Source organism: Pan paniscus, chromosome 2, assembly GCF_029289425.2.
Source record: "Pan paniscus chromosome 2, NHGRI_mPanPan1-v2.0_pri, whole genome shotgun sequence".
In the NCBI taxonomy this organism is placed as follows: Eukaryota; Metazoa; Chordata; class Mammalia; order Primates; family Hominidae; genus Pan; species Pan paniscus.
The window spans coordinates 71,672,754-71,685,119 of record NC_085926.1 but is presented as its reverse complement, the minus strand read 5'-3'; the positions used below and the strand labels follow the sequence as shown (position 1 = coordinate 71,685,119).

Here is a 12,366-nt window from a genome sequence, read left to right as displayed (position 1 = left end):
ACTGCTGGTATGTCTGTCCATCCCTCCTTCCCTCGCACCACGTGGGTCTGGGGCTCCATCCCCTGTCTCATCCATCCCTCCATCTGTCCCTAGCCTGCCGCTCCATCCCGCTGCCCTTTTGCATGGCTGCAGAGCCAGCCCGCAGACCGTTCCCCGGTCCCTCTCACCCCCGTGGGCCCTCTAGCCCGTCCCCGGCCGCCACTCCAGGCCAGGCCGTCAGTCCCCCACGCTGGGCCCGCGCCTGAGCGGGATCGGCCCCCCATCCCTCCGTGGGTCTGTCTTTGTTCGGCGGCCCCGGCCCGGCCGTGCCTCCCACGGCCCCTCCGCGCGGCTCCCAGGCCCTGAAGGCGGCGGGCGGCGGGCGGCGGGCGGCGGGCGGCGGGCGGCTAGCCCGGGGCGGGGCGGGGCGCGCGGGGCGGGGCGGGGCGGGGGCCGGGGGTGACTCAGCCGCGCTCGCCCCGCGGTCCGCGCGTCCGCCGGCCTTGCAGGCGGGGCGGAGAAAATGGCGCTGCCCCCGGCCGCCGCGCCCCCCGCCGGGGCCCGGGAGCCGCCGGGGTCCCGCGCCGCCGCCGCTGCCGCCGCCCCCGAGCCGCCGCTCGGCCTGCAGCAGCTGTCGGCGCTGCAGCCTGAGCCGGGCGGGGTCCCGCTGCACTCGTCCTGGACCTTCTGGCTCGACAGGTGAGGGGGCGCGGGGCCCGCCGCGCACGGCCCCGACCCGGGTCCTGCCGCCACCGCCGCTTTGTCTCGGCGCGGCCCCTCGCCCCGGCCCCGCTCCGCTGTGGCACAGACCCCGGCCCCTCCGCGCGTCCGCCTGCGCACCCTGGGACTCGCCCCGCCGGGTCGGAAGCCAGCTTCGGGCCGCGCCGGGCGGCTGTTCGGCGTCCTCGCCTCCGGGCCGGGGGAGGACAGCGCAGCCCGAAAAGTTTCGGCAACACTTTCTACCCCTTGTTCCCTTCCGATCGGAACGCGGCGTGCTGGCAGGGCCGTGGGAGAGGGTAGGCGAGCTGGGGGTGGCCGCGTCCCTGCTGCGGGGAGAGGGCTGTCCTGCTTACCCCGCGGGGCGCCTGGGAGCTCAGGACACGACCTCAGCTGTGACAGCGCTCGGAAAAGTTGCCCATCCGTTGGGAGGTGTGCGGTGGTGCAATGATTACTGCACGGCGGGCGCTCCCACCCCGTGTCCGGCCGCTGCTGCCGTGGACTCCTCTTCCAATTCTTCCTCATCCACTGGGCAGGTATTTCCTGAACACCTACAGTGGAGCCACACACCTGCTATGCGCTGGAGATTCAATAATGAGCAGCAGCTGACCTTGTCAGGAAGGGGGTGAATTATGGCTTTCTCAGGGGACAACCCAGGTGCCATCTTTTCAGAAAGACCCCCTGACTACCGTATCTAAAATAGAAACCTTGCTCCCTCGTTTTGTATTCTCCTGCCCTGCCTTCTTTTTCTTCCTAATGCTTAATGCAGCTGGATTTTATTATATATGAATTTGTTTACTTTCAGTCTGTCTCCCCAGCTCCTCAACACCTCCCCTCAGTTAAGGATAAAAGAGCAGTGGATTTTTGTTTTTGAACATTTTGGACCTAGAACTGTGCCTGGTCCCTAGTAAGAACACCAGAAATTGTTATGAATGAATAGATGGATGAATGCAAAGCCCCTTCTTAGTGTCTGCCCTGCAGTGGGTGCCCAATGATGACACCTCAAGGTTGTCCCAAGAGCATTTGGAAATTTTGATGAAACCGTGTCTACTCTGGCTAAGTGTTAGGAAGAAATGTGTGACAGTGTTCTGAGAAGTTTGCTTGGTACACACAAATCTGGTTTTAAAAGGCTTTGCATAAAATGACTGCAAGATTTTGTTTTAAAAAAGTGATATTCATTTTTTTTTTGGTTAAGACAAGCTCATTTCTTTTTTCCTTTTGGGTTCTTATAGCACCCGTCTATAAGAATTGTCACTTGCTGCCATTTTCTTTGCCGGAGACCCAAAAAAGTTGGGGGTGGGGGAGATGGAGTGAGTTTCGTTCTTTCAAAACATTTTCACTTTCGTTATGGGATGCTAAGAGAGCATTATACTGTCATAACAAGCGTGCTTTTGGCAGACCTTAGCAGAATGAAATCGTGTCTGTTTTCATAGGTGTGCTGCAACTGTGCTATTGTTACCTGGTATCTGTTTTCAAGGTGTTAAACCTGGACCTGTGGTCTAAATTGTGAATACTGCTGACTGGTAGAAACAGTATCAAGAGAGTTTCTTTTTAAACAGGTCTAAAATTAGTTTACATGTAGGAACAACACTTTTAAGGACTGGTCTAAAATGTCAATACTACAGATAACACAATCTTTTAAGACTAGTAGCTTAAGATTATAGTAACTTTAATGAAGACAAAAACTATATCTTACTATTGATTTACACATTTTTGTTCTCTAAAGGTCGATCATCAAATGAAATACATTATTGCCACAGTGTCCAGATCTGTAATAGAAATGGCTGTATTAATTTAGAAATTATAATGAGTTCCACTATTGTACATATGAATTCATTTTGCCCGATCAAACATCTCATAATTTTTATTGAACTTTTTCTCCTTCTGTGGGAATCCATTACCTTTATATAGGGTGCCCCTCTCCCCCTTGAGGTTATGAACACATTATGATCTAGAAGTTCATTAGTAACTTTTCTCCCCAGGTAAACAACATTCTAGAGACTGGTGAGGTTCTCAGGAGAGCCCTCCAAGGCAGCCTTCCCTGCAGCGTAGCCAATGTCTGCCTGGCAAGATGACATCGGTTTTTGAGTTCCGTAGCATGCAAAGGCCTCTTGCTACTTAAAACTCCCCTTTGGCATCCTACCTCCTGGCCTGTCCTACTTTCCAGCCTACTGTGTGCTGATGAGCAAGCCATCTAGCTGCCCCAAGCCTCACTTTCATTGTAAAATGGGATAGTCATAGGCTATATCTCACAGGGCAGTTCTGAGGATTAAATGAGAGACATGATGTACAACACCTAACAGGTGCCAGCTGGTAGAAGGAGCTTCCTAAGCATAAACTACTAACACTGTCATTACCATGCTCCCCAGCTACCAACCCCTCCCCATACCCACACCCCAACAAACAGTCTCTGGAGCAGCTTGTCTGAATTCCGTGTTGGGAAGCCAGAAACCTAAATTCATTCCCCTCACTGGATGAGTTGGAGAACTCCTCTGTAAAGTTATTAGTATTTTTAATAGTCAACTCCAATAAGTCCTTATTTGGTTAAAAAAATAGACTGTATGGTTAAGGATTTCGGCATTTGAGGAAGGTAATTTTAGATTGGGGGTACAGGCTGAAGAGTTTTTCTCCCCTTTTCTGGACATTTAAAACTATCCTGTCTTGATTCTTGGAAGCCACTCTGGGTTATGTGTCTCTAACTGCTTCCTTTTGATCTTATGGTGACCCGCTCGCCTCTGAGTTTTTTCCCACAAGACTCAGGCCTCAGGCCTCTTCTTTGTGCCATTTACACCAGGGATCTCATCCAGTCACAGTGCTTTCAGGTCCACCTGAATTCTGGTGACTCTCAAAACGTTACACTCTTAGATCCAGTGCTCCTTCTCCTTTGTCTCCATGGATGTCCAATGTAATACACAACCAGACTCAACATGTACTGAACTACCTCCTCAACTGCCTTCCCAAACTTGCTTCCTTCTATCTGTATCTCAGATAAGAGCAGTTAAGAGCAAGTCTATCCTTCCAGTTGCCCAGTCCAAAAATCTTAGAGTCATCTGTAACCACCTCCCACCCCCGCCCCCCCGAGGAAAAGCCAAAGGGCTTACAGTAACCCATAAAGCTTTGCAGCTCTTCCTGCCCCACCCAGGACCCTTTTCTCCCTTGTCACTCTCCCTTCTGCCATGCCCTTCTTTCTGCTCATCGGTCCCCTTGCTCTTTCGCCTTCATCCCAAGCAGGGACCTTAGCCACTGACACCCCCTACTGCTTGGAGTGCTCTCACCTCCATCAGTGCTTGCCCTGCTCTTTCCTGTCCTTCAAGCCTCTGCTCACATGTCACTTTCTCAGACCTTCCATATTAGTCTGTTCTCACACTGCTACGAAGAATTACCCAAGACTGGGTAACTTATAAAGGAAAGAGGTTTGACTCACAGTTCCACGTTGCTGTGGAGGCCTCAGGAAACTTACAATCATGGTAGAAGCCAAAGGAGAAGCAGGCACCTTCTTCACAGGGCAGCAGTACCAAGTGAGTGCAAGCAGGGTAAATGCCAGACACTTATAAAATCATCAGATCTCATGAGACTCACTCACTGTTACGAAAACAGCATGGGGGAAGCCACCCCCATGATCCGTTACCTTCACCTGGTCCTGCCCTTGACATATATGGGGATTATGGAGATCACAATTCAAGATGAGATTTTGGGTGGAGACACAGCCAAACCATCTTATGTTGCCTGACCACTGTTATGAAATGGCGCAAGCATCCTGACACACACACCCCGAGCCCCTGACCCTGTTTTATTTTCTCCATAGTATTACCACCATTGGCTTGTCTTCTCCCACTAGGATGTAAACCTCATGAGGGCAGAGTTCTCGTCCCGGATGCCTTGTCCTTAGCTCCTGGGTTGGAGCCTAGCACAAGTCAGCCCGCACTGAATACCCTGAACAGGGTGTTGTTGAATTCTACCCGCAGTGACTTCACCTTCTCCTGTGGTGGCTCCATTACTCTGCAAATCATTTGCAAGTCTCCATCTCCAGCCTTCAGCTCTCTTCGGAGTTCTGGACACATGTCTGAAAGCTAAGGAAATCCACAGGCACTTTAAATGCAGTACTGATTCTTCAGTGACTGAGCTCATTTCTCTCCATTCTCTTTCTTTTCTGCTGACCACGTGTTGGTTAACCATCCTGCCATACTTCCAGTTTTTCAGAATTGGAATTTCCATTTGATCCTTGAATCTTCTTTCTCTCAGGCACCCTCCTCCATCCAGTTCTGTATTTCGTACTGTTAATTCCCCTGGGAAAACTTGATCCAAGTCTAAGCCATTTTCCTCTCTCCATGCCCTCTCTCTGCAGGTTCTGGTTATGTCTAGTTCCAGTTACCTCCTAGCCGCTCTTAGCTTCCTGCCTGCTCCCAAGCTCTGCCCCTCTCCAGGCATCCCCCACCTGGACTGGCATGGTTAGCCTTCTAAACATATGCCTTATCTTACCATTCCAAAACTCCTTTGCCCTGTTCCTCTGCCATAGTAGCAGATTTTTACTTTATGTCTCTTACCACCTAAGAGGACCTCTTTTATGAAGTTGTGTGATCCAGACAGTAGGGATTCTGGATCTCCACCACTACTTCTACCAGAGCAGCTTTGAGAGGTGGTGGTGTGGTGGTTTGTTTGTTTTTAGAAATGGGACCCCTTAGGCTGGATGTGGTGGTTCATCCGTGCAATCACAGCACTTTAGGAGGCTGAGGAGGGAGGATCTCTTGAGGCCAGGAGTTTGAGACCAGCCTAGGCAACATAGCAATACCTCGTCTCTATTTAAAAAAAAAAAATTAGCCGGGCATGGTGGCAAGAGCCTGTAGTCCCAGCTACTTGGGAGGCTGAGGCTGGAGGATCCCTTGAGCCTAGGTGTTTGCTTGAGCCTGAATTTGAGGATGTGGTGAACTATGATCACACCAATACACTCCAGCCTAGTTGACAGAATGAGACCCGCCTCTACAAATACATACATATGTATGTACATACATATATAAAAAGACCCCTTTAGTTTCAATAAAAGATTCCCTACGTTTTTTTTAAGGAAAACTATGGACTTAGAGATTATGGTATACATTCATATATTGCTTTTTTAAGTGGAACCCACCTCTTAAAATATAAGATATGAATATAGATATATATTTTGAGACAGGCATTCTCTGTTACCCAGGCTGGAGTGCAGTGGTGCAATCATGACTCATTATAGCTTCTACCTCCTGGGCTCAAGCAATCCCTCCACCTCAGCCTCCCAAGTAGCTGGGACAACAGGCATGTGCTACTACACCCAGCTAATTTTTGTATTTTTTGTAGAGACAGAGTCTGACTATGTTGCCCAGGCCGGTCTCAAACTCCTGGGCTCAAGCAATTCTCCCACCTCAGCCTCCCAAAGTGCTGGGATTAGAGGAGCCCTGTCCAAACCCACCTCTTCTTTAACCTTATCACCTACCACTCTTCAACTCCACAATACCACTCAGTCTGTCCACTCTTCCTGGTCACGTCAGACTACTGGCCCTTTCCTTGGATAGATCTAACTTCCTCATGTCTGTGACTCCAGAGAGTGCACATTACAGTGCCTGGTACACAGTAGGTGCTGAGTATTTGCAGACTTTTTTTTTTTCATCAGAAAGGTGAGCCATCATATACAGCTGTCACCAACCCTACCCAGTCATGGTTTAGCTCCACCAAGCCTGTGTTTCTCAAAGTGTATTCCCTCATCCGCCCATCGGAATCACCTGGCTGTGCTTGTTACAATACAGGCTCCCCATCCTGCCCCAGACCTACTCATTCAGACCTCTGTGGTGAAAGGTAGATTTGTAACAAATGCCATAGATATCCAAACTTGAGAGTTACTGCTCTATGTATTGATCATATCAGTTGAGTATATTATTTACCAGTCACCATTCCAGGTTATAAGATTGCAAACATGACTACACCTTGGGCCATGTCCTCGCAGGAGGGATATCTCACATGCTGAATGTTTCAGTAGTATCAATGAAGAATTCTGAGAAGTGTTGAGTTCTACAGGGACCCACCCTAAAGGGTGCAATACTTCAAAATACATTCCAATGGTGTGTTCCATAATAACAAATCCGATATGGGAAGGTAGGGCCGAGCTTGACAAAAGGGACCCCAAAGTCATCCTTGTTCATTGAGTTGCCTACTGGGACTAGGTTGGGGAGGAGACTGGATGGAAGGGCCATGGTTGACAGGGAGAGAGTGGCTGGCATCTGAACTTTTCTTGTCTTTTTCTCACACTTGCCCTCCTGAATCTGTAAACTCTAAATGGCCCAGGATTTTATTTTTTGTGAGGGGTAAAGGTCCTCTGAGAACGTCTGGCAGGGCAAGGCCCTGACTTAGAGTACTTCCAGCCTTTCTACCTCAGGTCAGTGGTTGCTTCTTGCAGAAAAGTATGAGGGCCTTTCACATCCTCACTCAGAAAAGTTTCTGGTCCTTACCTGGCACTAGCTGCTCAAAAACATTTCTGCTTTTAATATTACAGAGACCATTTACTTACTTCCAAACCCGGGGCACATGGCAACAATTTAGTGATCTGTCATGGGAATGGTTCACAACTTGGTCTTTCTTAATTTTGTCGTAAACTCTTAACACTGCTGCACTTCTCTACCCATCCTCCATGTACTGAAGGGATTAATATATCTCAAGATGAAAGGAGCCCCAGTTGCTACTGTTAAAGAGCTGTAAGATAGACTAGGAATGACCATAGGAAAGCAGGGAGAAATCAAAATCAAATAAACATGCAGAAATAAAACCTTTAAATGATGTATATATTTTTAGTAGATGCATTATTAACTGTCAGTAATAGGGCTTGGGCCATTTTTGTATGCGACTCTTGATCAGACAGGAAGCTGGTGTAGCCGCAAGCCACAGATCTATCTAACAGTGATTAAAATGAAATCATCTTTAATGGAGTGAATGGCATACGAGGGGCATACTTAATCACGTAACTGGGCTGTACAAATTTTCCCTCTGACAGCTGAGCCCGATGTTGTAAATCCAACAGGAAGACTGGCATTTAGAAGATATAACTCTGCCTTTAAAGTCTTCCCCTTTAAGGTGGGTTCTCTTGGCTGAAACAAAATTATCTCTCACATAAGATGGAATATTGTCATCATTGGTTTTTTCAGCAAACATTTATTGTGTGCCTGTGTATTGGGCATGTGTATCGAGTAATTGGATATACTGTACCACATACTGTTTCAGACATCTTTTCCCACTTTAACTTGTTAATATGAACTACAGTTTACTCATTCGTGTTAAGCACTGGACTGGATACTGTACATAATTATCCATAAAATTCTCACATTATTGAAGTAGGATATATCAGCAACATTTTACAGATGAGAAAATTGAGGCCCAGAGAAGTAACTTGCCTGAGGTCACACAGCAATATAGAACAGAAACAGGATTTGAATTAGGACTGTATGACTCCAAGCCCTGGTGTCCCTAACCCCACTGCACACTGCTTTCCTGTGAGCATGAACACAGATGGGACACAATTCTCTCATATCCTAAAATATCGGAGCTGGACAAGACTTAAGAGGTTATCTGGCTCTACCTCTTAATTTTACAAATAAGGAAACCAAGAGCCAGTTTCATGGGAGATGATTAAGCCAAGGACTCCCTGCCTCGGAATTTGCTGAGAAAAGAAGAGAGCCCTTGCCTGAAAACCCATATTTAAGTGCTTTTACAGAACTGTCCTTCACATATAAGGATAACTCCTTCTTGATGTCTTTGGGTGATGACAAATGCGCTTCTGACAATAGTGATTTTTACATTTGTCTTGTGATGCTGTAGTTCATTAGATTTTACTTTCCAAGTTAGCATTTCTTATGATAACTTGATTTAGATGACATAGGCCAGCATGTCTCAAACTCTAATGTACATGCAAATCACATAGGATTTAGCAGGTCTCATGAGGACCTGGAGATTGCCGCTCCAACAAGCTCCCGGGTGATGCTACCCATTGCCTGGTTGCACTTTGAGTGGCAAAGATGCAGCAGGGTTCGAAGAAACCTTTTCAGCTTCTTTACTTTGTAAGAAGCATCTCTAGGCATACGTATGGATTGTAAGTGGTGCTGTGGTCTGATAAAAGATAGCCAGGTAATGATTAAGATAGTGTCCTTAGGTATTTACAGAGGCATCTATCTCCATGAACTTTCTTAATGAGCTTAGGCTGCAGCAATTATATCTTTAAAAGTGGGGTTTAATGGGGAAGGCATATTTGGGAAGTCTGAATGGAGGATTGTAAGCTGCAGGACAGCTGGGGCCATGCTTGGTGCAGTGTTTTTATGAGGGTGCCAGGCTGAATATTGGTCATGCAGGGGCTGTTTAGTTTGGGCCAATGACTAAGGGCATGGTTGTCAGGTAACCTTTGGTTCAAGTCCCAGATCTGCCACTAACCAATGGTGTATGTTTGGGCAAGTTACTTTACCACCTTCAGATTCAGTTTGCTTATCTTTAAAGTGGGGTTGCAACTATTATTTACCTAAGGTGTTTTAATGAGGATAAAAGGAGATCATGTATGCATGTACAACATGATATGTGGTCTTTTCAATTATTGGGGGCCCAGCATTTCTGGAATAAGAAAAAGGATAAAATGGGCCGGGCATGGTGGCTCATGCCTGTAATCCCAGCACTTTGGGAGGCTGAGGCAGGTGGATCACGAGGTCAGGAGATCGAGACCATCCTGGCTAACACGGTGAAACCCCGTCTCTACTAAAAATACAAAAAAATTAGCTGGGCGTGGTGGCGGGTGCTTGTAGTCCCAGCTACTTGGGAGGCTGAGGCAGGAGAATGGCGTGAACCCGGGAGGCGGAGCTTGCAGTGAGTCGAGATTGCGCCACTGCGCTCCAGCTTGGGCAACAGAGCGAGACTCCGTCTCCAAAAAAAAAAGGATAAAATGCTTTCAAGCACTTCACTTCTTCCGGAATCATGTTATTTATATTACATTTGGGGGTATTTTTTTTGCCAGGGATTCTAGTGGCATCTAGCGCTTTCCTGCACCTCCGCCTCTGTGCTTTGCCAGCAATGTGGCTAGATATATGGTGGGGAGGCAAGATTGACAGGCAGAAACAGTAGGTGGGCCCACGGAGGGATATGACACAAGATGTACTATGGGACACCTATGCTGACAATGACTGCTCAGTTATTACTGGGAGTCAGCCTAGTTTAAGGGGAAGGTCATGGGCCTCAGAGCCAGATAGACCAGGAGAAGAACCCAGACCTGCTACTTAAAAACAAGTTCACTGAGCCTCAGTTTCCTAATCTGTGAAGTGGGGATAATGAAACCAGCCTGACAGGATTGCTGTAGGAATTAGAGATAATATGTGCAAAACCCTTTCATATAATACATGGTTAATAAAAGGGAGCCATTATTACGTTAATATTATTAAAGAGGAAACTCCTGGTGGAACTATTGAAATTCTTTAACCTGATCCATCCAGGGGCATTTATTGTTCCATTGCTGTGTTCTCAGCTCTAGCTGTATACCGTGGGAGGGCGGCATGTGATTCAGAAAATTCCGAACCAGCGTCCTGATTCCTGGGTTCTGTGATTTTCCACAGCTCTGCCTGTATCTTCTACTAGGAATGGTCATTATCAGCATGTATGTTCCTCCCTCAGCTTTCTTTCCCACCTCCTCCCTTCCGGGAGAATTAAAAAATGATATGAACATTGTTTCTCTGTCTTTGGGAGCCTGGGGAATTCCGAGAGAGGAGGGATGCTGGTTCTAAAACATAAACTCTATGGGAAACGGCCTTTTTCTAGAATGATCACCATTGTATCCCCAGTGGCCACAGAAGGTGTGCTAAAACATTTTTGTTGATTAAATAAATTTTAAAGCCCCTGAGACTATTTGTTAAACATTGCCAGGAGGGTTTCTTTGCATGGGCACCATGGACATTCTGGCCAGGGCAAATTCTCTGTTGTGAGGGCTGTCCCGTGCACTGTAGGATGTTCAGCAGCACCGTTGGCTTCTACCCACCACATGCCAGTAGCACGTCCTCGGTTATGACAACCAAAAATGTCTTCAGATATTGCCAAGTCTCTTCTGGGGTGCAACATCACTCTCAGATGAGCACCCCTGGTCTGTGGAGACAGGGTTTGGACTAGGGTTCTGCTGGGAAAGGAAGGTTTATAACATGAATGAAAGAAAAAGATTTTTAAAGCTAAGACAATATACTGTATGTGTGATACCAGTAAAAATGTTTCCTTCTTTGACATCCATTACAGACATTTACCTTCAGTTGCTACAAATGTCTACTCAGGTGACAGGGAAGAGAGGTGTGGCTGCCGGCTGCCCAGGCTTCAGTGTTGCCATGAACAGCTTGCACTGCTACTTTAAGAAACAGTAACCGTAGATGATACAGCTGCAGTTCAATTTTGAATCAGCAAGTCCAGTACAGACTGACCTGTTTACAGGGCAGATCATTTAAAAATCTCAGGTTATTTGCTCTTTTGAAATTGATTCTATGGATACGGCCCAATTTTGCTTGTTAAACAAGTATGAAGTTCGGGCATGAGGTTTAGGCACATTGGTGTTTTTCAGTGACTGTTGGAATCACATTTGGCTCACAAAAGGATGCCATGCCTTCCTCTGGCCCGCCAAGTATTTACTACCATCAGTACTTCCGACATCACTATTTTGTTACTTTGAAGCCTGAATATTCAGAAAGGTGCCCATCAGCTGGAGAGAATCTTTAAGATCACAGAATCACCCTCCTCCATGAAGAAATTAGGAAACTGAGTTTCTGTGAAGCCTGACATATCTCCTTTCTTTTTTTTCCTTCCTTTTTCTCTTTCTTTCTTTCTTTCCTTTCCTTCCTTCCTTCCTTCCTTCCTTCCTTCCTTCCTTCCTTCCTTCCTTCCTTTCCTTCTTTTCTTCTTTCTTTCTTTTTTTTGAGATGGAGTTTTGCTCTTGTTGCCCAGGCTGGAGTGCAGTGGCGCAATCTCGGCTCACTGCAACCTCCGCCTCCCAGGTTCAAACGATTCTCCTGCCTCAGACTCCTGAGTAGCTGGGATTACAGGCATACACCACCACGTCCAGCTATTTTTTTGTATTTTTAGTAGAGCCTGGATTTCATCATGTTGGCCAGGCTGGTCTCGAACACCTGACCTCAGGTGATCCAACTGCCTCGGCCTCCCAGAGTGCAGAGATTACAGGTGTGAACCACTGCGCTCAGCCCATATCTCCTTTCAAATCCCAATACATCAGTATCATCAGGTGTTAGTCTGTTAAAATAGAGCTCTTGTTGAGTGTAATCCTTTTGGTTTTTGTGAAGATCTTCCCTACCCTATCCATTGGAAAGACTATTTTAATATTGTTTCTTCTCAGAATATTATATGAATACAATCTTGTATTAAAAATGGTGTTCAGGCCTCGAGGTGATGGCTCACTCCTGTAATCCCAGTACTTTGGGAGGCTAAAGCAGTGGGATCACTTAAGGCCAAGAGTTTGAGACCAGCCTGGGCAACATAGTAAGACCTTCCCTCTACAAAAAATACAAAAATTAGCTGGCTGTGGTGACATGCACCTGTAGTCCTAGCTACTTGGAAGGCTGAGGCAGAAGGATTGCTTGAGCCCAGGAGGTCGAGAATACAGTGAGCTATGATTATGCCACTGCACTCCAGCCT

The 12,366-nt window shown here is 47.1% G+C and overlaps 1 protein-coding gene across 3 annotated transcripts in view; it reads left to right on the top strand.

Annotated features, from left to right (window-relative positions):
* The first annotated feature begins 466 nt into the window (after positions 1-466).
* The window catches only part of EIF4E3 (eukaryotic translation initiation factor 4E family member 3), a 42,676-nt gene continuing 30,776 nt past the window's right edge, over positions 467-12,366 (top strand). The window contains exon 1 of one of the 3 annotated variants that reach the window (XM_034956882.4): positions 467-678. In XM_034956882.4, the coding sequence (XP_034812773.1) occupies positions 503-678 (176 nt within the window). In that variant the 5' untranslated portion in view covers positions 467-502. The remainder of the gene's footprint in view (positions 679-12,366) is intronic. The other 2 variants (XM_063602825.1, XM_063602824.1) reach the window with 2 other exon arrangements.